The sequence below is a fragment of the Podarcis pityusensis genome, assembly GCF_964106645.2.
Source record: "Podarcis pityusensis genome assembly, chromosome: 12".
Taxonomy (NCBI): domain Eukaryota; kingdom Metazoa; phylum Chordata; class Lepidosauria; order Squamata; family Lacertidae; genus Podarcis; species Podarcis pityusensis.
In genome coordinates this window covers 6,656,421-6,682,534 of record NC_138037.1, presented here as the reverse complement: position 1 = coordinate 6,682,534, position 26,114 = coordinate 6,656,421, and the positions used below count along the sequence as shown (strand labels likewise).

General features: G+C 45.1%; 2 protein-coding genes across 24 annotated transcripts in view; one reads left to right on the top strand and one right to left on the bottom strand.

The window, feature by feature from the left end:
- Window positions 1-26,114, top strand: part of LOC308459086 (7-alpha-hydroxycholest-4-en-3-one 12-alpha-hydroxylase-like) — a 393,862-nt gene that overhangs the window by 234,828 nt on the left and 132,920 nt on the right. The gene's annotated exons all lie outside the window — the stretch shown is intronic.
- The window catches only part of OBSCN (obscurin, cytoskeletal calmodulin and titin-interacting RhoGEF), a 264,501-nt gene that overhangs the window by 185,207 nt on the left and 53,180 nt on the right, over window positions 1-26,114 (bottom strand). For 21 of the 23 annotated variants that reach the window (XM_080973891.1, XM_080973911.1, XM_080973892.1 and 18 more), the window contains 15 exons: window positions 25,738-26,019; window positions 24,717-25,007; window positions 21,595-21,885; window positions 20,619-20,894; window positions 19,201-19,476; window positions 18,141-18,416; window positions 15,958-16,224; window positions 14,069-14,338; window positions 12,287-12,553; window positions 9,429-9,695; window positions 8,218-8,330; window positions 6,456-6,609; window positions 4,158-4,319; window positions 3,096-3,200; window positions 1,136-1,402 (listed from right to left, as the gene is read on the bottom strand). In XM_080973891.1, the coding sequence (XP_080830017.1) occupies window positions 1,136-1,402; window positions 3,096-3,200; window positions 4,158-4,319; window positions 6,456-6,609; window positions 8,218-8,330; window positions 9,429-9,695; window positions 12,287-12,553; window positions 14,069-14,338; window positions 15,958-16,224; window positions 18,141-18,416; window positions 19,201-19,476; window positions 20,619-20,894; window positions 21,595-21,885; window positions 24,717-25,007; window positions 25,738-26,019 (3,564 nt within the window). The remainder of the gene's footprint in view (window positions 1-1,135; window positions 1,403-3,095; window positions 3,201-4,157; window positions 4,320-6,455; window positions 6,610-8,217; window positions 8,331-9,428; window positions 9,696-12,286; window positions 12,554-14,068; window positions 14,339-15,957; window positions 16,225-18,140; window positions 18,417-19,200; window positions 19,477-20,618; window positions 20,895-21,594; window positions 21,886-24,716; window positions 25,008-25,737; window positions 26,020-26,114) is intronic. The other 2 variants (XM_080973910.1, XM_080973896.1) reach the window with 2 other exon arrangements.

Sequence of the window (26,114 nt, the reverse complement as noted above, 5' to 3'; positions counted from 1 at the left end):
TTATGCAGATCTCCGATGGACTGATTCCTTTACTCAATCTGCTCAGTTCCTTCCATAAAAAAGGGCGTAGAACCCAAAACACAATTCATGTACGTGGCAGAGAGAAGTACAAAGCGTCTTACAGCATGGGGAAGTCCTTTTAAGTAATGTCAGTTCCTACATTTCAAGTTGTGTGACTAACATTCTGGATCAACAGCAGGAGAAACTGCCATGTAAAGCTATCCTAATGTTCTGGGGTAAGGTTCAGCGATAGTAGCATTTTTAACATCAAATCTGCTTCAACCTCAGTTCAGAACCAGCAATGCAATGAACCTGGCTCTAGTTCAGTAATGACTATTTGGTCACTTGCAGGTAGGACCCAAAACTGCAGACCAATATTTATGTATCCAACTATGGCAGGAAGGTTATTGATTGCCAAAAATTGGAAAAGCAGCAGCGTCCCAACTAAAACAGACTTGCTATCTAAAATGATGGAATACTTCCATATTGCCAAACTAACAGGGAGGAAAAGAGGAGATATGGTACAAAAAGTAAATAAGGAGTGGGCTATCTTTAAGGAATACCTCAAAATTTATGTGGAAAAGTAGAATTTCTGACAGATATTGAATGAATCCAGAAAATGATTAGAGTGAAAGGAGAGTAAAGTCAAGACAGAAGAGATTAAAGAAATAATGAAATGTGTTTAAGCTGGTTGGAAAAATAAAATAGCATAACAAGAATGGCTGGAAGTCAAATCACTTGGCAGGTGTCCGTGTGGGATAGGTGTGTAGGTATGTTGATATGTACAGTATAGGTAGATATTATATAGAGTATTGCAGGTATGTTTTATGTTATGAAAATAAGGTAGTGTGTTGTGTATGTGTATTGTGTAAATGTAAATGTATGTGTTTTATATGTTAATAAAATAAAATTAATTAATTAAAAAAAAAGAACTGGGCAAATATTTTGCCTGCATTTCCACAACACCTTGTCTGGAAAGAAGGGCAGGGGTGGCAGGAACAAGCCTGAAATCTAAATTATGCTCTTCTTGGCTTTGGGAATTCCACCCACCCATCTTGCGATATTTAGATAAATGGCACGACTACTCAGTTTCATGGCTTCCCTCCACATATTCCAGCCGAGAACAAGTTAGTACCTTCCACATAAAACTGAGCACTGCTTTTGTCATCGATGGCATCACAGGTGTAAATGCCTTCATCAGCAAACTCTGTCTCATTGATTATGAGCTTCCTGTAGACCCCATCGCTGACAATCTCATACTTCTGGCCAGGTTGGATCAGTTTGTTATCTTTGTACCACTTGACCTCAGCATTCCGGCGAGAGACTTGGCACTCCAGAAAGCCCCGGTGCTTCTCAATTGCAATCTTTACGCGGAGAGGTTTCACAAACCTTACAGGCAGTTCTAAAGGACGACAAAGAAACATCATTACTAGTACTACTGCTTTGAATTTATATACAGTTATAAGTAAAGGTAAAGGGACCCCTGACTGTTAGGTCCAGTCGTGACTGACTCTGGGGTTGCAGCGCTCATCTCGCTTTATTGGCCGAGGGAGCCAGCGTACAGCTTCCGGGTCATGTGGCCAGCATGACTAAGCCGCTTCTGGTGAACCAGAGCAGCACACGGAAACACCGTTTACCTTCCCACCAGAGTGGTACCTATTTATCTACTTGCACTTTGACGTGCTTTCGAACTGCTAGGTTGGCAGGAGCAGGGACTGAGCAACGGGAGCTCACCCCGTTGCGGGGATTCGAACGCCGACCTTCTGATCAGCAAGTCCTAGATTCTGTGGTTTAACCCACAGCGCCACCCGCATCCCTATACAGTCATACCTCAGGTTAAATGTGCTTCAGGTTGAGTGTTTTCAAGTTACGCTCCGCGGCAACCCGGAAGTAACGGAGCACGTTACTTCCGGGTTTCGCCGCTCATGCATGTGCAGACGTTCAAAATGATGTTACGCGCATGCGCATAAGTGGCAAAATGCAACCTGCACACGCGCAGATGCGCAGTCACGCTTACATTTTACTCAGGATGCGAACGAGACTCCGGAATGGATCCCGTTCACATCCAGAGGTACCACTGTAGTGCTTTAGGAAGTTCAAAACATTTGATATTCATTTTCACCTGGCGCCTAAAAATGTATAATGAAGGCACTAGGCAAGCCTCCCTGGGGAGAGCATTTCACAAATGGGGAGTCACTGCAGAAAAGGCCCCGTTCTCGTGTTGCCACCTCCCCAACCTCTCATGGAGGAGGCATACAAAGAAGGGCCTCAGATTATGATCACAGGGTCTGGGTCAGTTTATATGGGGAGAGGCGGTCATTAGGTATTGTGGTCCTGAGCTGTTTAGGAAATTAACCAAACTGAAGGTGCATTTTTAAGAAAGACTAATAAGCCACCCATCACTGGGCCCATCACCTCCTGGCAAATAGAAGGGGAAGAAATGGAGGCAGTGAGAGATTTTACTTTCTTGGGCTCCATGATCACTGCAGATGGTGACGGCAGTCATGAAATCAAAAGACGCCTGCTTCTTGGGAGAAAAGCAATGACAAACCTAGACAGCATCTTAAAAAGCAGAGACATCACCTTGCCAACAAAGGTTCGTATAGTTAAAGCTATGGTTTTCCCAGTAGTGATGTATGGAAGTGAGAGCTGGACCATAAAGAACGCTGATTGCCGAAGAATTGATGCTTTTGAATTATGGTGCTAGAGGAGACACTTGAGAGTCCCGTGGACTGCAAGAAGATCAAACCTATCGATTCTTAAGGAAATCAGCCCTGAGTTCTCACTGGAAGGACAGATCCTGAAGCTGAGGCTCCAGTACTTTGGCCACCTCATGAGAAGAGAAGACTCCCTGGAAAAGACCCTGATGTTGGGAAAGATGGAGGGCACAAGGAGAAGGGGACGACAGAGGACGAGATGGTTGGACAGTGTTCTCGAAGCTACCAGCATGAGTTTGACCAAACTGCAGGAGGCAGTGGAAGACAGGAGTGCCTGGCGTGCTCTGGTCCAGGGAGTGACAAAGAGTCGGACACGGCTAAATGACTAAACAGTAACAACAAATAAGCCACACTGCAATATAATGCCATCATAATTACCTTTTACTTTAAGTTTTGCCCGGGATTCTGCTTTTTCAGCAACAAATTTGATTTCTGCTGAATCCTCCATCTCCACGCTTCTGTAGACTAGCGCGTAGCTTTTCCCTGTGAACAGAGACACAAACTCACAGTTACGGGCCATCGGTTTTCAGATCTGCTGAGTGTACCACACCTTAGGCACCCGCTCCTTAACCCCATTGTAGCCTCTCCTACTGACACGGAAAGCACATTTTTAGTAGTAAATCCCACAACACAAGAACCCCCTCACCCCTAGAGGACATGGTCTAACATCCATTTCCTTAGCCCAGAGAATCATGGGGTTTATAGCTCTGTAAGTAGACTAGATATATCCATCTGAGAATTCTTAGCACCTTTGTCAAAAACTCTTCCCATAATTATTTGGGAAAAGCCACAACACTCAAACTGGTATACAGTCATACCTCGGGTTACAGACGCTTCAGGTTGCATTTTTTCCGCTTACGGATCCGCTGAAACCCAGAAGTACCGGAACGGGTTACTTCCGGGTTTTGGGGGTCATGCATGTGCAGAAGCGCCGAATCGCAACCCACGTGTGTGCAGACACGCCACTGCGGGTTGCAAACATGCATCCCGCACGGATCACAATTGTTATGTTGTGGGTGAACATATCAGACGACACAGCGATTCTTCAAACAGCTCTTGTTTATTCACAGGCCAGAACAGAACTGAACTGAAGGGTTCAGCCAGCCTGCTTATATAGAGCTCCACTACAACGCAACTGTAACAACTTTCTGTAACTATCCAATCACTGAACGTCACTTTCAATCCCTTATTTGCATATGTGGATCTGAGTGAAAACTATCTACAGTATCCCCCTGCTGGCCCAGGGTGAGAACTTCAGTACATAACACGAACATCCACTGTATAACTGATATGCATGTGATCTGAAGGTGTGCCCTCAAGCTTTAGTTATGCAGGAGACCTAAACAGTTCAGACTCGCTTTCCAGTGGTCTTCCCCCACATGCCCTTCCAACATGAAAACAAATCCAATGTTTCTACTCATCGGCTGTCCCCTTTCCTACCGTCCTGGCGCAACCTGATGTTTTCTCCGGCCCGGATCTTGTTTTCGTTGCTGAACCACTGGGTTTCAACCTCGTCGTGTGAAATCTCACAGGTGAAGGAAGCACTCTCTTTCTCGCTCACCTCCACATCTTCCAGTGGCTTCACTATCTTTATATCTCGGGCTAAGGGGTTACAAAGAGGTATTTTACTGGAAGATATTTGCTCCTACTGACTTCTGGAATAAGTTGTACCCAGGCGAAATGTGTTCCTTTTGGCCTACTCCTCTGTCCTTCCTCTTTCTTTCTTTCTTTCTTTCTTTCTCTCTCTCTCTCTTTCTCTTTCTCTTTCTCTCTTTCTTTCTTTTTTAAATTTTATTGCAAATATGTACAAATCAAAACTTACAAACTTGAAAAAGAAAAAAGAAATGAAGAAAGGTTACAAAAAAAAGAAAAGAGAAAAGGAAAAGGAAAATGGAAAATGGAAACATAAATAAATATCATACACCGATACAGTTGTCTTAAGAAAAAAGAAAATCATAAATAAAATGACATTAAGTCATTCTTTATTAAACTAATACTTTACAGATCAAACACATATGTTTTTAAAAATTACCTCTTCCGTGTCATCCATTTTCCTAACAAACTGACATTTCTTAAATATTTCATTTTTTCGTGTTTTTCGTTCTTTCGTTCTTTGGGCTTCCGTCAGTTTCACAACAGTTTATTATTTCTAATAGAAACTAACTTATCTGTATTTAGGGGTGCAATGCCCCTGCACCCCTAAAAGGGGGTAAGCGGACTTTTAGCTGTGAGTAGGGAGGTGATGTGAAAGGGAAGGTTTGAGGCCCTTTGACCTCTAGACTGGCTAATCAGTTCACCCCAACTGAGCTAAAACGTCATTTATTTTATTTGTTTGCTTGTTTATCATTTAGTAAAGGTAAAGGTAAAGGGATCCCCGACCATTAGGTCCAGTCGTGGCCGATTCTGGGGTTGTGGCGCTCATCTCACTTTATTGGCCGAGGGAGCCGGTGTACAGCTTCCGGGTCATGTGGCCAGCATGACTAAGCCGCTTCTGACGAACCAGAGCAGCTCACGGAAACGCTGTTGACCTTCCTGCTGGAGCGGTACCTATTTATCTACTTGCACTTTGACGTGCTTTCGAACTGCTAGGTTGGCAGGAGCAGGGACTGAGCAACGGGAGCTCACCCCGTTGCGGGGATTCGAACCGCCGACCTTCTGATCGGCAAGTCCTAGGCTCTGTGGTTTAACCCACAGAGCCACCTGTGTCCCGTTTATCATTTAGTAGTAGTTAAAAAATACAGAAAGTTTCATCACATACCAAAGGTTCTTAATGGAGCAATTGCAGAGCAATTACACAGTCTAACTGTAGATATCAGCACTTTCAATATACATTCTACTCCAACTTTATGATAGTGTCCATTAGTTCAATTTATGCTAAAAAGAGGAAAAATGAGAATCCTGTTTAGCATGCCTTTTAATTATACATACGCTCACAGGCACACCTGATGCTGTTGGTATTAACAGAACAGAATGTACCATGTTTTCAGGCTCTCCTGCTGGTGGACTTTCTGTAAGCACCCAGGTGGCTACTGTGAGAATGAGATGCTAGGCTAGATGTCCCTTTGGCTAGATGGTTTTTTCCTCCTTCCCTGAGATGCTCCCTTGCCTTTCATCTACATCCTGCACTTACAAGCACAGTGGTGGTACCATTGATGGGCAACAATTGGACAGACCTAAGGAGGAGAGACCTTAACCATGATCCTGGGGTTAAGTTACATACTAAACCAGATCTTGGCGTAGAAGAAGAAGAAGATTTGATATTCCGCTTTATAACTACCCGAAGGAGTCTCAAGGCGCTAGCATTCTCCTTTCCCTTCCTCCCCCACAACAAACACTCTGTGAGGTGAGTGAGGCTGAGAGACTTCAGAGAAGTGTGACTAGCCCAAGGTCACTCAGCAGCTGCATGTGGAGGAGCGGGGAATCGAACCCAGTTCCCCAGATTACGAGACTACCGCTCTTAACCACTACACCACCACTAGCTGCTGCACCACACAGGGAACAGGGCATGAGCAAAGCCACAGTTTGGCTTACTGTGAAGTGCAAACCAGGCCACTGAGCAACACAAATATTCTACCTGTGACATTTATCCGTCCTCCTTCTCACATGCAAGGCACCACCTGATGCAGCAGTGATGGAATCTTAATAAATACACATGTGAATCGGCCTGATGACTGGGCAGCGTTTTAGGCAAAGTCATTCGGAAAGGAAAAGATTTTTGTTCTTCCCACTGAAACATACCATGGACCACCAAGGTAGCTGAGCTCTTGTCGTCAACAGCATCGCACATATATGTCCCTTTGTCTTCAAATTCGCATTTGTGAATTGTGAGGCTTCTCGTGGTCCCTCGTGCAAAGACTGCAATTTTTTTATTTGGCCGAAGCTCGATTCCATCCTAAAAGGAAGAAGTCCAAATCAGGTTTTAACAGACTCACCAAGCTTCTTAACTGCAATGTTCTTGTCTCACCAAAATCAGTATGGAACAAGAAAGTATTCCACTGTTTGAAGGTACTATAATACTTTCATTCAAGATCCAAAAAACTCTGTTTGGACAGGATATAATTCACACCTGAGGCCCCATTGGAGATTTGCCAGAATTTAATAACTGCCATTGTGTTCCTAAGAAAGATGCCACTGACTCTAGAAAGTCAATGTCAGATTTGAGAATGAGCCACCATTTCATTGAATTTGCTGTTGCTGGGGAGATTTATATGTTGCCATTTCGTGATTGACAGCCATAGCCTTTAAATACCCTGCGTGCAGCGTTGAGCTTCCTCTTTTCACGGTGCGCATCGAATCACCCACCCCACCATCCCTAATTTTAGGGATGTTGCATTGACCTTGCTATGCCTGCCATGGGGTTTTCTGCTTTTGGGGCAGGGGCCTGGTAGGAATTTTGTCCATCTGGCTGATTGGTTGGTGCCATTTGGTTTTTGCCTACTGTGTAGCAAATTGTCACAACTTGTAAGGTTGCGGTTAGGCATTGGTTTAGGAGTTGGTTGGTGGAGGGGCATGGATTGGCTGTGCCTGCCCCTCCAAAATGCTGCTGCTGCAAGGGTTTTCCATTAAGGGAACCCAGGGGCTCGCCGTACTTTTGTCTGAACCCCTGTCAAGGGGCTAGGGCCAGGCAAGAGCCCCTGGGAGCATTTGGGGAGAGGTGAGGCACAGTTCCCAGTCCCGTCTCTCTCCCCAAAATGTTTTTCCTTTACTGACTTTGCAAGCGGGCGAATGTCAGTCTGTCCCCGTGCAGGGTCAGATAGTCGCAACCAATGCCTAAGCAACCACTCACATTGCTTGTAATTTTAATAAAGTTGTGGCCAAAATTATGCCAAAAACCTTAAAACTAAAATCTTGTGTCAACTGTGTTTTATTGGGGGTGTCTTGGGGACCTCAACACGCAAGAGGAAAGACTGTGTCATACATTTCCAAGAGGAATGAGGTTCTTGTAATACAATTTAGTGCAATGTTTCAGTGCTCCTCAGTGTCCAGTTTTGCTCTGATTATTACTGTTATGGGATGGTGAGCTTGAGCTGAAAGACTTTTGGGGGTCTCTTAATGAGTCAGTGATTCCCGGTTCTGCATTTTTTGCAGATGGGTTTTCCGTCTATATATGTTGCTTGAAGCTTACCAGGTATGCGTGGACTTGTACTTTGTTCTGGCTAAGTTGCTCCCTATGTTATGAAGATTCGCTGACTTTGACAATAGCGAGTGTGTCTTTCTCCATCCCTTGGCTGGGTGGGAAATCATCAAGCTCTCTGTGTAAAAATGCTTAAACAGGCAGCTCAAACTAAGAAAGATTGAGGGTCAGAAAGCTGAGTCGGAGCTTTGCAATATTTTTGGATATCTGTTGGGGTGCTAAGCACCTATGTTCAAGCTACATATTTGTAAGTAAACACAAATACTACACAACACCCTGAACTTTCTGCGACGGAAGAGTCCATGTGACACATCAGACCCCATTTCCTCACGGTAGGAAAAGTCACATGGCAAGTCAATTCAGTACCTTACGCCACTTGACATCTGCATTAGGCCTGGAAAGTTCACATTCGAAGGTTACTTCATCCTTGTTCTGAGCATTAATGTCTTGCAAAGGTTTAATTATTTTCACGGGCCGTTCTGCCAAAAATAAAAACAACAATGGTAGTAGTAGCAGATAATAATAAATAATAATAATAATAATAATAATAATAATAATGCCAGTGAAAAGAGAATGCCTGTGAAAGAGAACCAGTCCACCCCACAATTCAGGCATATTATTATTAATAATAATAATAATAATAATAATAATGCCCTTCATCCAAGGATTCCAGGGCAGATTATTATTAGTAGTAGTAGTGGTAGTAGTACACCGCCCTGATCCAAAAATCTCAGGGTGGTTCACAACAGAAAAATAGAAAACACAAAGTAAAGCAAACACAAACCAATAACCCCTGCCAGCACATTTTAAAACCCAATAGAATGTTAATCAGCCAAATGCTTGGTTGAAGAGAAAAGTTTTTATCTGGCACCTAAAGATGTGTAAGGAAGGCACCAGGCAGGTCTCCCTGGAGAGAGCATTCCACAAATGGGAAGCCACCGCAGAAAAGGCCTGTTCTCATGTTGATACCCTCTGGACCTCTTGAGGAGGAGGCACACAAAGAAGGGTCTCAGATTATGACTGCAGAGCCCGGGTCCATTCATATGGGAAGAGGCGGTCCCTGAGGTATTGCAGTATTACTGTTACCTAGCTATCACAAGGAAGGATGAAATATACTCGGAGTTGAGTGTTGATTTCATGCTCTTTATTTCAGCTCATGGTAAACTGTGAGTGAGCGTTTTCCCCCAAAACCTCTGGCTATATATACATCATTTACACAATGGGTCCCGTGTGACTGGCTGATTCAATTCCCCTCCTGGAGCCGGATTGGGTGGCTCCTGCTGACCAATCAGGTTGCTTCTTTGTAGGATCCTACCTGCCTATCGTTCTAGGATCCAAGCTCAGTACATAACAAAGGGTTTGCCAGCAGCCTCTGGGCTGACCTGGGGATGGGACTCCTGTGGTTGCTAGGCAGCCCCTACGGCGTGCTTCTCTTGGCGGTTCACGTTGTGGTCAGCAAAATGTTTGAATAGAACTGATGCTCAATAGAGCCAGTAGGCCCTGTGCTTTGGAGATGTGTCTCATGCACGCAACGAACAGAGTTGCACAACCAAGACATCCAAGATCTGAATGCCTACCTTTCACATTAAGTCTGCCGGTTGTGTGAAGACTTTCAGCCTTGAAGGCAACAAGACCCGAGTCCTCAATTTCAAGGGATGAAAGAGTCAGCGAATGCTTCTTCCCCTGGACACTAATGCAGCAGTTGTCCTTGGCTTTCAGCCTCACGCCATCCTTCATCCAGGTAACTTCCACGTTCTCGTGTGACAACTCCACCTCGAATGTAGCAGACTGCCCCTCATGGGTATCTACTGGCTGAAGGCCTTTCACCAGTTTGATGGGTCTCGCTTGGGAACAAAGCAATATCACAAAGAATTAGATGTGTCTGGGCCAAAGTAAGATTCCCAGGCTTATCATTCTTCCCATTTAAGTGGTGTGCCCATCTGGAAACTGCACCAAGGATTCAGCTAGCAAGAAATAGACAAGGGGTAGTGATCTCCTTCAGGCCCTGATTTAAAATTTCCAGAGGCATTTGACTGCTAGAATGCTGGACTGGGTAGGCAGGAGAACATTAAGCACACCAGTTTTCTTGTGTGCTTATGTTCTTACTGTCGGCACAAAATAAAGAATATTCTGTCTTTTACCTAAGCATACATGATTAACCATTCTAGGAAAATACCCATAAACCTTCCTGGATTAATAATTAAGCTAAATACACCACTGAGCAGGCCTCCCATGGAAGATTCCCACCTTGCTTCTCTGCAAGCAAAGAAAGTATAGTATAGTGTTGTTTTTTATTTTGAAACCTCTCACAATCTAGACTTCATAATTTCTAATGTCTCTGTTTCCAAGTATTCAGAAGTCTTTTATCTAGGGTCTATGGTATTTGATAAGGGACGTGGGTGGCACTGTGGATTAAACCACAGAGCCTAGGACTTGCCGATCAGAAGGTTGGCGGTTCGAATCCCCACAACAGGGTGAGCTCCCGTTGCTTGGTCCCTGCTCCTGCCAACCTAGCAGTTCGAAAGCACGTCAAAGTGCAAGTAGATAAATAGGTACCGTTCCGGCGGGAAGGTAAACGGCGTTTCCGTGCGCTGCTCTGGTTCGCCAGAAGCAGCTTAGTCATGCTGGCCACATGACCCGGAAGCTGTACGCCGGCTCCCTCGGCCAATAAAGCGAGATGAGCACCGCAACCCCAGAGTCGGTCACAACTGGATCTAATGGTCAGGGGTCCCTTTACCTTTACCTATGGTATTTGATATTTGGATCCCTAACATTCTGGAAACCTATTGGAATGGGGCATTTCATAATTCTGAACTTCCAAAATGTGTACAATGAATGCTTTCAAAACAACCCAAAATAATATGCACATTTTTGCTCAAGGTACATCAACCAGATTCTTGTCCACACCTAATACTTCTAATCTGTGTCCCCCTCTTCTATAAAAGTGAGCATGACTTACACCCATAGGCTGTTGACTCTCATTGGGCACTACAATAGGACTTCTGTAGACATAGGTGTTGCTGCTTTCTGGTGGTACATTATTAGTGATGAGCAGCATGTACTGAGGCATTCAATTATATACATAACAAACGGCACAGATGGAAGTCATCCTCACAGATAAACACAGTCAACACCCAGGTAAGAGTTCTTGCAAATGCTTAATGGCTGATTCACACACTTACATGTGTTAGATGAACACCTAAGATGCTACAACTAGGCCGAAAAACACAACCGTGTAAATGCAAGAAATATGTGCATCACACAGGTATACTCACTGGGGAACCAGGTATGATGTCATGTGATGTGTGGAACAGGTCTAGAAATCTTTTGACCAAAGGTACACCTGTCACTTCAGGGTCCCTTTTCTGATATTCTACTCCTTTAAGCTTCAGAGTTTGCAGGACAACTCCCCCCGCCCTGCCCAAAAAATTCCATCATACCAGTTATAGGGATGACCTTTGGACTGGGTCAGTGGAAATTCCATCACTCAGGACTGGGGAATGTGCTTGTAGGCATACTAAGGTTATTTTGAGGAAGAGCTGCTGGGGAAGGGATTAGCAAAAGCACCAACTCCACACACAAGCACTGCCCAAGTGAATACTTGCCCTGCAGTTCAGCAAGGAGACAGAGGCAAAAAATGCTTTTTGTTAAGGAAACCAGTCTCACTCACTGAGATTGGTGGAACAGTTAACATGGCCAAACTCACATAATGAAAATATGGAGAGCGTGGACCATGCAGTGATGTGGAAGGATCTGCAAATCTGTCAATTTCAGCCTCTTTCCTTTCCTCATTTTTCCAATCTTAAGTTCAGTTCTCTACATTGGTTTGCAATTTTATTGATTTTTTTTTTAAGGTCATGCAAATTTCTCCCAATGGGCACATGTCTGTGTGCAATTTCCCCTAATGTACACATTTTACAAAGCAATTTCCCCCAATATAACAGATTTTGAAATATTTTCACCAATATATACATTTTTATGCACATGTTATCCTAGTATATGAATTTCTTGGCTGGAGAACTGGATTGTAAAAGCCAGAAAAGCGTGAATTTCCCAAACGACAGCTGTGTTTCGGTTTGGGTCTGGTTTCAGAAAGGGTAGATTAGGTAGGTTTACCTTTAAATGTGAACCGAATCGAATTTCTCTCCCATCCCTAGTCATGTGACTGCTTTTACCAAGAATTAAGGAACCACCTTATACTGAAGGAGCCTGTGGAGCTGCAGATTTTGTGGTTTTTTTCCACCAAATCCCAGGCAGACTCATGGCTAGGTTATCTCTTGTGTCTCTGCCTTGGATGCTTTTTCTGTCTCATTTTAAAATCTTCCTTTACTTGGTTTTTTTTGTTCCAGTGCTCATTGCATTTGAGGAGGTAAGCGCTGTATTTGCAAAAAAGCATACACCCACAAGTGAAGGCATGCAACCATCCCTGACTCACTTTCCACAGCTATTTTTGCCTGGGTCTTGTCATGGAGAGTCTCGCAGGAGTAATAGCCACGGTCCCCGCAGGCAGCACTCTTAATCACCAGGCGGTGCTTTGTCCCTTCAGCCTTGATCTCCATGTTGTCACCTGGATGGAGCAAGCTGCCGTTCTTCATCCATTTCACCTCTGTGGTTGGCTTTGATAGCTCTACTTCCAGAGTCACCATCTCCTTCTCCTCAACAATTTTGGCTTCCAGTTTCTTCACGAATGATACTGGCGTCTCTACAGGCAACAAAGACACAAATGCAACATTGTAGAGAGAGCTTTGGAAATGGCTACAGTTAGGCACGGTTATAGCAGGAAGCGGATGGCACTGTGGTCTAAACCACAGAGCCTAGGACTTGCTGATCAGAAGGTCGGCGGTTCGAATCCCCGCGACGGAGTGAGCTCCTGTTGCTCGGTCCCTGCTCCTGCCAACCTAGCAGTTCGAAAGCACGTCAAAGTGCAAGTAGATAAATAGGTACCACTCCAGCAGGAAGGTAAACGGCGTTTCTGTGCGCTGCTCTGGTTCGCCAGAAGCGGCTTAGTCATGCTGGCCACATGGCGCAGAAGCTGTACGCCGGCTCCCTTGGCCAATAAAGTGAGATGAGCGCTGCAACCCCAGAGTCGTCCGCGACTGGACCTAACGGTCAGGGGTCCCTTTACCTTTTAGGCACGGTTATGCAGAAGGGGGGGGGGATGTTTGACATGAGCTCCTTTGTATATTACCTACTAAGCAATTTAAGGGTTGCTGCTCCCCCACCCCCCAAATAAACCCAACGACTTTTGTGTCCAGGTTTTCATTTTTTGAAATATGGCAACCCTATGCTATGTTTATCTAGCGGAATGAAAAATGCAACATTATAAGAGTCGACACAGCCATTCTCCACCCAAAGCAAAATCCAGCTTTGTCAATAGCATTTCTGAACATTTCCACTGCACATGTGGAACTCCCTGCTTATATCCCCTGGTGGTGCAGCAACAAAACTGATAGCACGTTTCCAAAGCTAAGCAGGGTCAGGCAGGGTCTCAAATTGGATGGGAGACCAGAGGTTTGATTCCTGCATTGCAGGGAGTTGGGCTAGATGATCCTTGGGTCCCTTTCAACTCTATGATTCTATGAATAAAGCTTTGTGTAGCCCTCCCTGGGTGAAAAAACGTAATTAAGCAGAGGAAGTGGTGTGGCTGAGTGTGTCCCACCCTGCAAAAAAGCACACGGTAGCATTCAAAGGTATGAAATTGATGGTGGTAGTGAATAATCATCATTGGAAGCCATCTAGCACAAGTCTCTGAGGGACTTACAATCTACTCTTACAAGCTTTACCATCCCCATTTGGAATCTAAAGTGGTGCAATTCAGAATGCTGCCACCTCAGTCTACCATCTTACTCTGTGTAACTTGAACCTGACCTAAACAGGTAGCAAAAAAGGTGGAAAAGTTATAAAGGGGACAGAATGGACAGTACCATTTCAGACTGCAGGTCTAGAATGCTATTTTTAACTTTTCTCCTGCTTAAAACCTCCCTACAACTAGGAAACTGGCACCACAGGGGAAGGGTTTGCTATAACTTCTTTTCCTGGTGTACTAGATTTCCACTTGCAAATAGTGTTTTCCCTCTTCCCCACCCACCCCCAGTTCGCTTTTACATCCAGAAACAGAACGCAGAAGTCCATTCTATCTCCATCTGCTACATGCTTAGTTGCAGCCTTGCAAAATCCACCTAGTGGTGGACATTCTTTGCTACTTTCCACCTCTCACCTTCCACTTTGAGGGTTGCTTTGCTCTCTACTCCTTCCGCTTCTGCTGAGATTGCAGCGGAGTCTTTCAGAGTCAAGTCAGTGATGGTGAGGCTGTGGTTTGAGTCCTCCTGGGATATGACATATTTTTTACTGGCTTCGATTTTGGTTCCATTCCGACTCCACGTGACAGCGGCGTCGCTGGGGGAGACAACGCATTTGAAAACTGCCTCTTTGCCTTCTTCAGCTACTATGTTGTGGAGGCCTTTGACAAACTTCACCAGCCTAGGAACTGGGGGAGGAGATGGTGATTAGTTGTCATAATAATGCAGCGCATTCAGCTATGCATATAGAATAAAAGCACATTGGACATCCCCTTATCCTGGGGTCAGTGCACTGCTCCATCTAGCTAGGCATTGTGCATCCTGAACGGCAGCAGGTCTCCAGGGTTTCAGACTCATGACATTCCTAATCCTGCCTACAGAAGGAATGAACCTGGGATCTTCTACATGCAAAGCAAACACCCTACCACTGAGCTACAGCCCTTCATCATTGAACATTCACCTCTTCTTCCCATCTGTGTCAAAGTTCCCCTAAATAGGCACCCCTTATTAATGTCATCTTGGCCAACTTGAGGTGGGAAACATGTGCTTGCTCAGCTGGCATGTAGCTCTGGACCACGCCTTCCCATACTTGAACACGGTCCTCATGCAGGACCATAACATGCCTCTTGCACCATCGCCTACTGTCAGGATGATTTGTGGGTGCTAGAAGAGATAACAGCCTGGGACTCCAGCCAGCTTTACGAGATTTATTAAGTCCATTATACTATTTACAATCCGGAGCGCTTAAAAGCATGTCCTTCTTAGTTGGTGTCAGTTGCCGAGACTGGCCCCTCCTTTCGTCTTCTCCAGCATAACAACTTCCCTTTTCCTTCCTCCTTTACATAAAGAGCGAAGCCCCGGAAGTTGCTCCTCCCTCCCTGATTCATTGCTTCCTGACAGACCCTCGTCATCCTCCCTCTCTGACGAGGTGCAGCTGCTCATTATCGGAGGCTACTCTCTATATTTCCCCAGCATTTCCCCCTTCTCAGCCCCCAGTTCCCTGACACCTACTATGCTTCTTCTTCACCATTGTAATGCCATCCTCCCTTGTAGGTGGTCTGTGCAGATCCAGAACCCCATGAGAGACACAGCTTTGCTTTCAGAACATCCCCCAAGCCAGGGGTAACCAACATGATGCCCTCCATATGGTTTAGGACTACAACCCCCATCAACCTCAGCTAGCATAGCAAATAACCAGGGATGATGGGAGTTGTAGTCCAAAACTTCTAGAGGCCACCGCATTGGGTAGCCCTACCCTAAGCAGACCCCCATCCCTGACAATGGACCTTTGGGTGCCCATCTCTGGATCAGCTACTGACAGCATCTTGGAATGTATGTTCCTACCACAAAGACCTGAACCCAGAGCCATACATTTCCGAGCACAATTCAAAGTGTTGGTGCTGACTTTTAAAGCCCTAAACAGCCTCCGTCCAGTATACCTGAAGGAGCATCTCCACCCCCATCGTTCTGCCCGGACACTGAGGTCCAGCGCCGAGGGCCTTCTGGCAGTTCCCTCCCTGCGAGAAGCCAAGTTACAGGGAACCAGGCAGAGGGCCTTCTCGGTGGTGGCCCCCGCCCTCTGGAACGCCCTCCCACCAGATGTCAAAGAGAAAAACAACTACCAGACTTTTAGAAAACATCTGAAGGCAGCCCTGTTTAGGGAAGCTTTTAATGTTTAATAGGTTATTGTATTTTAATATTCTGTTGGAAGCTGCCCAGAGTGGCTGGGGAAACCCAGCCAGATGGGTGGAGTATAAATATATTATTATTATTATTATTATTATTATTATTATTATTATTATTATACCTGTGGGGCTGACATGAATGCTGCACTTGTCATCCTTGGTTTCACAGCAATAATCCCCCTTGTCTTCTGCCCGGAGGCCAGTTATGACCAGGATACACTTTTCACCTGTCTCACGCATCTGGTAGCGCTTGCTTGCTTTGAGCTCCACTCCATCTTTGCGCCAGACAACTTTGCCCCCAGCTTGGCTTAGTTCACAACTCAGAGTCAGGGCCCCTCCAATCTCAGCTTTAACGGGTTCCAGCTTCTTTGCAAACTTCACTGGGACTTCTGCAGTTAAATTGAGTGGAACAGAAAGTACATCAGCACACACACATGTATGAGAAAATGGGTGCGAGGTTTGGGTCAAGGAATAACCAGGAAACAATGGAACTGGATTTGGGACAACTTCCACTCTGATAAAATTTCAGCAGGTCTAAAGGATAACAATTTAAAAACCTAATGTCAATGGTATTTAACACCTTGTAAATTGAATTTAACATATCAGTTAGGAACAACTCCTTCAGTTTTCGCATCTTCCCTTGCGTGTTATGCTTAACAAGCAGTTCTCAAAGTATCAGGTTCCGCAGCTCAGCAAGTCCACACTAAGCAACAGGAGGGGTAGGGTACCAAGTCTGTGAACTATTTAATAAAGATATAGGAAGTGGGGGTTTTTTAAAGAGCAAAGCTCTAATTTTTAAAGGGAGTCTTCAGAAGATTCCTGAGTTGATTTCTAAGATGCATAAACTAATTCTGGAATGGGAGACTGAGGATGAAATGGTGAAAGCAGCCATGATTCATTGGGCAAAAGATGTGGGTTTTGGGTTGGGGTAGACTCAGAGCTGATGAAGTGGCTGGGCCAAAGCCAAAAGGTCACTCGGTTGCGGATATGCCTGGAAGCGAAAGGAAAGTCCAATGCTGTAAACAAAAACACAGTGTTCTCGAAGCTACCAGCATGAGTTTGACCAAACTGCGGGAGGCAGTGGAAGGCAGGAGTGCCTGGCATGCTCTGGTCCATGGGGTCACAAAGAGTCGGACACGACTAAACCTTTCATTGCCGTCAAGTTTAGATTGAGCTGGGCTTGCAAACTGCAGAACATTTAAATAGGTTGGGTTTTGCTTGTAAGGCATAGCATTTGGGGCCCCGAGAGGGCAAAATCTTTTCTGACTAATAGTTTACTACTGGAGTGGCACACAAAAGATGAACAAGTAAAGTTGGTTAGGACTGGCACAAGATGTGGGACATAACATAATGATGGAGGATTGGGAGAGACTTTGGAAGAAAGGGGTTAAGTTTACTGCATGTACAATGTTAAAGGAAAATATTATGAAAATGATGTATAGATAGTACTTAACCCCTGTTAAATTGGCAAAGATGTACCATAATTGTGACAATGTATGTTGGAAATGTAAAGAAAAAGAAGGTACCTTCTATCATATGTGATGGACTTGTTCCAAGGTAAAGGACTTCTGGGGAAAAAATTATAATGAATTAAAAAAAATGATGAAATGTACATTTATTAAGAAATCAGAGGCCTTTCTCCTTGGGATAGTAGGTACTGAATTGCCCCAAAAAGATGTGAATGTATTTTTGTATGCCACAACAGCTGCTAGGATTTTATTAGCCAGAAAATGGAAAACACAAGAATTACCAACGGTAGAAGAATGGCAGATGAAGATGATGGAATTTATGGAGCTGGCTGATCTCACCGGGAGAATCCGCGACCAGAAAGAAGAGGACTACCAAGAAGATTGGAAGAAATTTAAAGACTATTTGAACAAATATTCTAACATTAAAGATATGTAACCACTTGAAAGAACCAATCAGGCCTAGGATTAAATTAGACTTAAATATATAAATAAGAAAATGTATTATAAGAAAGGTAAAGAAATTGGAATACGACTGTAATATTGTTTTATGAAATAATGATATTGGAAACTGCTACATTCAAATTAAGAGGAAATTCTGATGGGGGAGATTAGAGGAAGTCAACCAAAATTTTTATGAAAATGCATTTTAACTAATTAATTGAGATTCTTTTTTTCTGTTTAGGTATCTTAAGTTTGCTATTTTTTCTTCTTCTTTTTCACCTTTCTGTTGTGTTGTTGTATATTTTCTTTTTTGTTATGCCTATTGATGAAATTTAATAAATATTATTGTAAAAAAAAGTCATCTTTTCTGACTGTTACTGAGATGTGTTCCTCACCTTGGACCTGCACCTGGAACTGCTCCTTATCACTCTTGGTCTCACACGTGTACACACCAGTATCTTTGACATCGGCCACCTTCACAGTCAGGGTCCTAGAGGCCCCCTCTTTTTTCATCTCGTACTTCTTGCTGGCTTTGATCTCAATTCCATCTTTGAGCCATTTGACTTCGGCATCTTCAGGCACCACTGAAGTTGACAGGTTGATGCTCTTTTCCTCCTGAACCACAATCGGCTTCTCTTGGGGAACTTTCCTTTCGAATTTTGCCTCAGGCTCTGCAATTAGTAAATGCCATGCATAAGAACTTCCAGGTTCTCCAAAACTCTAGAGCATGGGTAGGCAAACTAAGGCCCGGGGGACGGATCTGGCCTAATCACCTTCTAAATCCAGCCCGCGGATGGTCTGGGAATCAGCGTGTTTTCACATGAGTAGAATGTGTCCTTTTATTTAAAATGCATCTCTGGGTTATTTGTGGGGCCTGCCTGGTGTTTTTACATGAGTAGAATGTGTGCTTTTATTTAAAATGCATCTCTGGGTTATTTGTGGGGCATAGGAATTCATTCTCTCCCCCTCCAAATATAGTCCAGCCCCCCACAAGGTCTGAGGGACAGTGGACCAGCCCCCCTGAAAAAGTTTGCTGACCCGTGCTCTAGAGCATGGGTAGGCAAACTAAGGCCCGGGGGCCGGATCCCGCCCAATCGCCTTCTAAATCTGGCCCGCAGACAGTCCGGGAATCAGCGTGTTTTTACATGAGTAGAATGTGTCCATTTATTTAAAATGTATCTCTGGGTTATTTGTGGGGCATAGGAATTCGTTCATTTTCCCCCCCTTCAAAATATAGTCTGCCCCCCCCACAAGGTCTGAGGGCAGTGGACCGGCCCCCTGCTGATAAAGTTTGCTGACCCCTGCTCTAGAGAACCTCAAATGAAATATAAATTAGGTAGGTTCACCTTTAGAGATGAACTGAGTCAAATTTCTCCCCCATTCTAACAATCGTATCACTTTAGGATTGCTTTCTGTTGCTGTTTTTTTCCTCCTGCAGAGGGAAAGGGAGCTTACCTACTGCTTCAACCTTGAAAATCAGTTTCTGGCCAGAAGCTTCACATGTGTAGTTCCCTGCGTCATTCTTCTCCACCTGCTCCAATACCAACTTCCGGGAGGTGCCATCAGAGACCACCTTGATTTTTTTGCTAGTACTGAGAAGCTTCCCATCTTTGTACCACTTCACCTGGGTATCGGAAGTGGCCACCTCACAGACCAAAGCAGCACTCTCCTTCAGGACAGCCTTGACCTCCTTCTGCACCTTCTCCTTTTTGACAAATATATCTGCAACCTCTGGAACATAGAGGAAAAGTAACTGAGCATCTGTCGGTGAGGAATGAACATCAACAGGGGCTGCCAGATTGTTGCTGTTTGGGGTGGGATTCAATCACATGCCAACAAATTCAGGCAGTGCAACTAAAGATTAAACTTTTTGCGCTAAGAGAAATGAGAGGGAAATGAGCTGGAAAGTGTGGGATTAACACTTGCTTTGATGCAACGCCATCTAACTTCCACACAGACAAATCAGAATGAATGCTCATTAAAAAGCCAGTACAGTGGTACCTCAGGTTAAGTACTTGATTCGTACCGGAGGTCCGTACTTAACCTGAAACTGTTCTTAACCTGAAGCACCACTTTAGCTAATGGGGCCTCCTGCTGCGCCGCTGGAGCACGATTTCTGTTCTCATCCTGAAGCAAAGTTCTTAACCTGAAGCACTATTTCTGGGTTAGTGGAGTCTGTAACCTGAAGCATATGTAACCTGAAGCGTATGTAACCCGAGGTACTACTGTATCATCTAATCTCCTTGAAAACAAACCAGGATGAATGCTCAATAAACACGTTGTCTAGAGGTGCCCAACATTACCACTTCAAACCACTCTGTGAGCTCCGAGAGGCCATTGAACATGGCTGTTTTCAGTTAGACAGGTAATATAGGTTGTGCAGGCCTGTAGCAGAAATTACAGTGTCACCTTCCCGCAAAGAATTCTGGGAATTGTAGTTTGAGGTGGCATTAAAAGTTCATTTCCCAGTCCTTCATGAAACCTCCAATACTGATGTTATTTCTGGTTTATTTTTGGTCCCTCTTTTGTTGCGGTAGAGTGCAAGCGTGCCCCTACAGAAGGCATCAATGCAATAACACTGAGGAACCATCACTGACAAACTGGTAAGTTAACAATTATTACTGTGACTTCATTTGTTTTAACTATTTTTAATATCAAATTTTAAATTGCTGTAACCTGCCCTGAGATCTAATGTTGAAGAGCAGCTAATAAACTGAAATAATAATACCGAATGATATAGTATGTGGATGGTTCAGTAGTTATCTACCACTAATGTTCTATTAGTACATTAATGACATGTTGTAGAATACACCCTCAATACACCACCAGCCTGTAGGGGTTCTGGTCTTAGGAAGACCATCTCTCATTCTCACCTGGAACATTAAGTTTGAAGGCCAGTTTCTGGTTTCCGGCCTCACAGGTGTACTCGCCAGCGTCCTCTTTCTCCACCTGCTGCACAGTCAGCTTCCGGGTCTTGCCTTCCGCTTCTACCTTGAATTTCTTGCTGGAGGTGATCTGCTTCCCATCCTTGAACCACTTCACTTCTGTCTTGGTCTGGGCCACCTCACAGGTGATGGAGGCGTTCTCTGAAACAGCAGCCTTGATCTCCTTCTGGACCTTCTCCTTGTTGACAAATGCATCCTCAACTTCTGCAACAGTGGCAAGGTGGAGGAAAATAAGCAAAGATCAATAACTCTAAGCTCCATTTTATAGCTTAGGAATTCTTTCCTATACGGTGGTATCTCGGGGTTACATACGCTTCAGGTTACAGACTCCGCTAACCCAGAAATAGTGCTTCAGGTTAAGAACTTTGCTTCAGGATAAGAACAGAAATCGTGCTCCGGCGGTGTGGCGGCAGCAGGAGGCCCCATTAGCTAAAGTGGTGCTTCAGGTTAAGAACAGTTTCAGGTTAAGAACGGACCTCTGGAACAAATTAAGTACTTAACCCGACGTACCACTGTATAGGAATTCTTTCATTTTGTATGGGAACTCAGTAAAACACTAACAGCAGGGATATCACACAGAAGACCCACCTGCCGTTTCAGCCACTCTGTGCCTGCAGCAATATTCACACCCTCCCAAATAATTTGTAAGTCACCTTTGGACAAGTAAGTGGTACCCAAGCAAGACAGAGAGGATGAGTACCAAGAACTACCATTTCGTGCCCAACATGAGCTTCTCTCCTATTCCATCTCAGTTAGCAGAATTTGGAGTGCAGGGTGTGAATTTTTTCAACATAGGCAGCCAAGGTGAAAGGAGAAAGTCATGGGTGGGGGGCGTGGCCTTTGGTCAGTGGAAAAGGCAGCCCCAAATGTAAAGCAGTAAGGTATAAAAGGAGAGAAAGCAAACCTTTTGCAGCTGTCGCAATGACTTTGAAGGTGAGCTTTTGACCAGCGGCCTCACAAGTGTATTCACCAGCGTCCTCTTTCTCCACCTGCTGCACAATTAGCCTCCGGGTCTTGCCTTCAGCTTCTACCTTGAATTTCTTGCTGGAGGTGATCTGCTTCCCCTCCTTGAACCACTTCACTTCTGTCTTGGTCTGGGCCACCTCGCAGGTGATGGAGGCGTTCTCTGAAGCAGCAGCCTTGATCTCCTTCTGGACCTTCTCCTTGTTGACAAATGCATCCTCAACGTCCGCAACTGTGGTGGGGGGAGGGAGAAAAGGGGGCAAGCAAAGACAGTTGACTTTCCATTAACATCTCATTAGGACCATAGATTCGCGTGTCATAGAATCCAGGGGTCACCAATCTTCTTGGACTACTCGGCACATTTTGAAATTTGAGAAAGTGCTGCTGGCACCGGTCACAAAATGGTTGCCATGGAAAGTTGGCTATGCCCTGGCTAGTCCTTATGGTGGAGATCACACAGTATAGATACGCACAAACACAGCTCTAACAAGGAGCATTTCCAAGTATGAGGGAAAATGTATAATGTAGCCACACACATTCACTCTCACTGTGTCATATACACACTCATATACTTCACATATACACAGCTGCAATCTATTTCTCCCTCTCTGTCCAAGTGCATCTCACCCTCTCTCACAGAGATCATACATAAAAGTACTGCTTTTTTTCTATTAAAAATGTATATGGGTATTTTCATTTTGACTCAAGAAAATCACAATTTTATATTTCAAATTGGGAAAAATAAATACAGTAAATGGACAAAAGTACAGTCATACCTCGGGTTACAGATGCTTCAGGTTGCGTTTTTTCGGGTTGCGGACCACCAAAACCCGGAAGTGCCAGAACGGGTTAGTTCTGGGTTTCGGCAGTAGCACATGTGCAGAAACACTAAATTGCACTTTGCACATGCGCAGAAGCGCCAAATCGCAACCGGCGTGTGCGCAGACGCGGGTTGCGAACGCTGCAGGTTGTGAACGTGCATACCGCATGGATCACGTTCGCAACCCGAGAAGAAGAAGAAAATAAGAGTTTGGACTTGATACCTCCCCTTTCACTCCCCTTAAGGAGTCTCAAAGCGGCTAACAATCTCCTTTCCCTTCCTCCCCCACAACAAACACTTTGTGAGGTGAGTGCGGCTGAGAGACTTCAAAGAAGTGTGACTAGCCCAAGGTCACCCAGCAGCTGCATGTGGAGGAACGGGGAATCGAACCCAGTTAACCAGATTACGAGTCCACTGCTCTTAACCACTACACCACACTGGATCCACTGTACAAAGATTCACAAAATGTTTAGGGGTATGCGTACCCCCAGAAACAAAGCACTGCATATAAGCAAACCACACACAACCCCTGCTCTCCCTGTGTGTCTTGGTTGTTTTCTCTTACACCCACACATCACATACAAACAGAGCACACACACCTCTTTCTCTCTTTCTTACACATACACGCATATCTCTCCTCTTCTCTCTGCTGATGTGCATGTCTCCCATTTGCCCTAACTGGATCATCTTCCACTGGAAAAGAGACATGGTATCGCCAGAGGGGGGAATCCACCTTTGGAGGGTAGATAGTGGCACTTGAGAAAGGGGCTTAGGTAATAGAGAGCTAAGAGTATTAGAGGGAGGATCAGGCTTGGAGGTGGCCATTGGAACAGAGGCAGATTTAGGGCAGAGAAGAGAGTTTGGATTTGATATCCTGCTTTATCACTACCTGAAGGAGTCTCAAAGCGGCTAACATTCTCCTTTCCCTTCCTCTCCCACAACAAACACTCTGTGAGGTGAGTGAGGCTGAGAGACTTCAGAGAAGTGTGACTTGCCCAAGGTCACCCAGCAGCTGCATGTGGAGGAGCGGGGAATCGAACCCAGTTCACCAGATTATGAGTCCACCGCTCTTAACCACAACACCACACTGGCTCTGCCACACTGGATGCCAAGCCTAGGGCACAAGGATCTCACTACAGACAGCAACCCAAGGAAGATTGGAGTTCAACAGTTTTCTGAATGCTAATATGCCTGGGGAGACACAAGTGAAGGGTGAGATGGGAAAGAGGAGGCTGAACCTTCTGAACCCACGTGGCAGGAACAAGTATCACTGTACCTGCTGCAATGACTTTGGAGAGAGAGAGAGAGAGAGAGAGAGAGAGAGAGAGAGAGAGACTCCTTGATCACCCACCCACATTAAGAAAAGCCCTTCCACGAGTGAAGGAAATGTCTACCATTTCCAAAACAAAGAAACAAAAAATAAATAACACACAAGGTGTGCTAGATTGGCAAACCCTGACATACACGATTAATGCAGGAGGTTCCAACATCAATCTCCAGCAGATAAGCCCAAAAAATTCAGGTTACTTCGCAAAACATACACACAGCAGTAGGGAGGCCATCCACATAAACGGCAAAGCCCTTTTTGAATCATAGGTATGAATTCTTCTTAAAATTAGTTCACAGTACACATCATTTAAAGTGATGCCCAACAAGGCAGCTGGGCTGACACTCCAATGACTGCTATATTATGCCTCAACACCATCCGCTCTCCAATTCCACTTGAACTTGCAGTATTATTATAAAGGTGTGTGAGACTTGTGATTTTTCAGCATTGGTGGCCAGAGAGAAAATAAAATAATGGATGATAATTGCCTTTGCTCAGCAGGATAAAGGTAAAGGGACCCCTGACCATTAGGTCCAGTCGTGGCCGACTTTGGGGTTGCGGTGCTCATCTTGCTTTATTGGCCGAGGGAGCCGGCGTACAGCTCCCGGGTCATGTGGCCAGCATGACTAAGCCGCTTCTGGCGAACCAGAGCAGCGCACAGAAATGCCGTTTACCTTCCCGCCGGAGCAATACCTATTTATCTACTTGCACTTTGATGTGCTTTCAAACTGCTAGGCGGGCAGGAGCTGGGACAGAGCAATGGGAGCTCACCCCGTCGTGGGTATTCGAACCTCCAACCTTCTGATCGGCAAGTCCTAGGCTCTGTGGTTTAACCCACAGCGCCATCTGCGTCCCAGTCAGCAGGATAGGCAGCCCGAAATATAAAGTAATAGGGCATAAAGAGAAGCGTGCAAACCTTTTGCATCCATTGCAATGACTTTGAAGGTGAGTTTTTGGCCAGCGGCCTCACAGGTGTACTCGCCAGCATCCTTCTTCTCCACCTGTTGCACAATCAGCCTCCGGGTCTTGCCTTCAGCTTCTACCTTGACTTTTTTGCTGGAGGTGATCTGCTTCCCATCTTTGAACCACTTCACTTCTGTCTTGGTCTGGGCCACCTCGCAGCTGATGGAGGCGTTCTCCGAAACAGCAGCCTTGATCTCTTTCTGGACCTTCTCCTTGTTGACGAACACATCTTCCACTTTTGCACCTGGGAGGGACGGGAAGAGAGCAAGAAACATACAGTAACTCCACCTCCCCTTTCAAGGTTTTCCAAGGCTCTCCACTAATATCTGGCTCATAGATGAAAAACACATGACAGAGAAAAACACATGACAAATGCTCCATGAAGCGGTGTCTTCCTGGATTGGCCTCCTACCAAAAAACAGAACAAAATCAGCAGAGGAGCCAAATAATTCTAGGTTTTTTCTCCATCCTCTTCCCTTCTGAGTTCCATAAGGGCAGCACTTAGTGTGAGAATGAAGATGACAAGCCCTGTCACCTCTTAGACAGGTTGTGAGTGAGGAGGCAGGCTGGCTGGGTTCGTTGGTGGGCTACCATCCCATTTGCCCTAATTGGACCATCATCCACTGGAAAAGAGGCATGATATCACCAGAGGGGGGAATCCACCTTTGGAGGGTAGATAGTGGCACTTGGGAAAGGGGCTTAGATAATACAGAGCTAAGAGTTTTAGAGGGAGGATCAGGTTTGGAGGTGGCCATTGGAACAGAGGCAGATTTAGGGCAGGGTATACAGTTCTGCCAGATTGGGTGCCAAGCTTAGGGCATGAGGATCTCACTACAGACAGCAACCCAAGGAAGATTGGAGTTCAACAGTTGGCTGAATGCTAATATACCCGAGGAGACACAGGTGAAGGGTGAGAAGGGAAAGAGGAGGCTGAACCGTCTGAACCCACACGGCGGGAACAAGTCTCGCTGTACCTGATGCAATGACTTTGAAGGTGAGTTTTTGGCCAGAGGCCTCACAGGTGTACTCGCCAGCATCCTTCTTCTCCACCTGTTGCACAATCAGCCTCCGGGTCTTGCCTTCAGCTTCTACCTTGAATTTCTTGCTGGAGGTGATCTGCTTCCCGTCTTTGAACCACTTCACTTCTGTCTTGGCCTGGTCCACCTCGCAGGTGATGGAGGCGTTCTCCGAAACAACAGCCTTGATCTCTTTCTGGACCTTCTCCTTGTTGACAAACACATCCTCCGCTTTTGCATCTGGAGGTAGAGTAGAAAAAGAAGGCAAGCAAAGATTCAGAACTCTACTTCCCCTCTTAAGACACTTTATTACTTCTGGTTAACATGTGGATCAT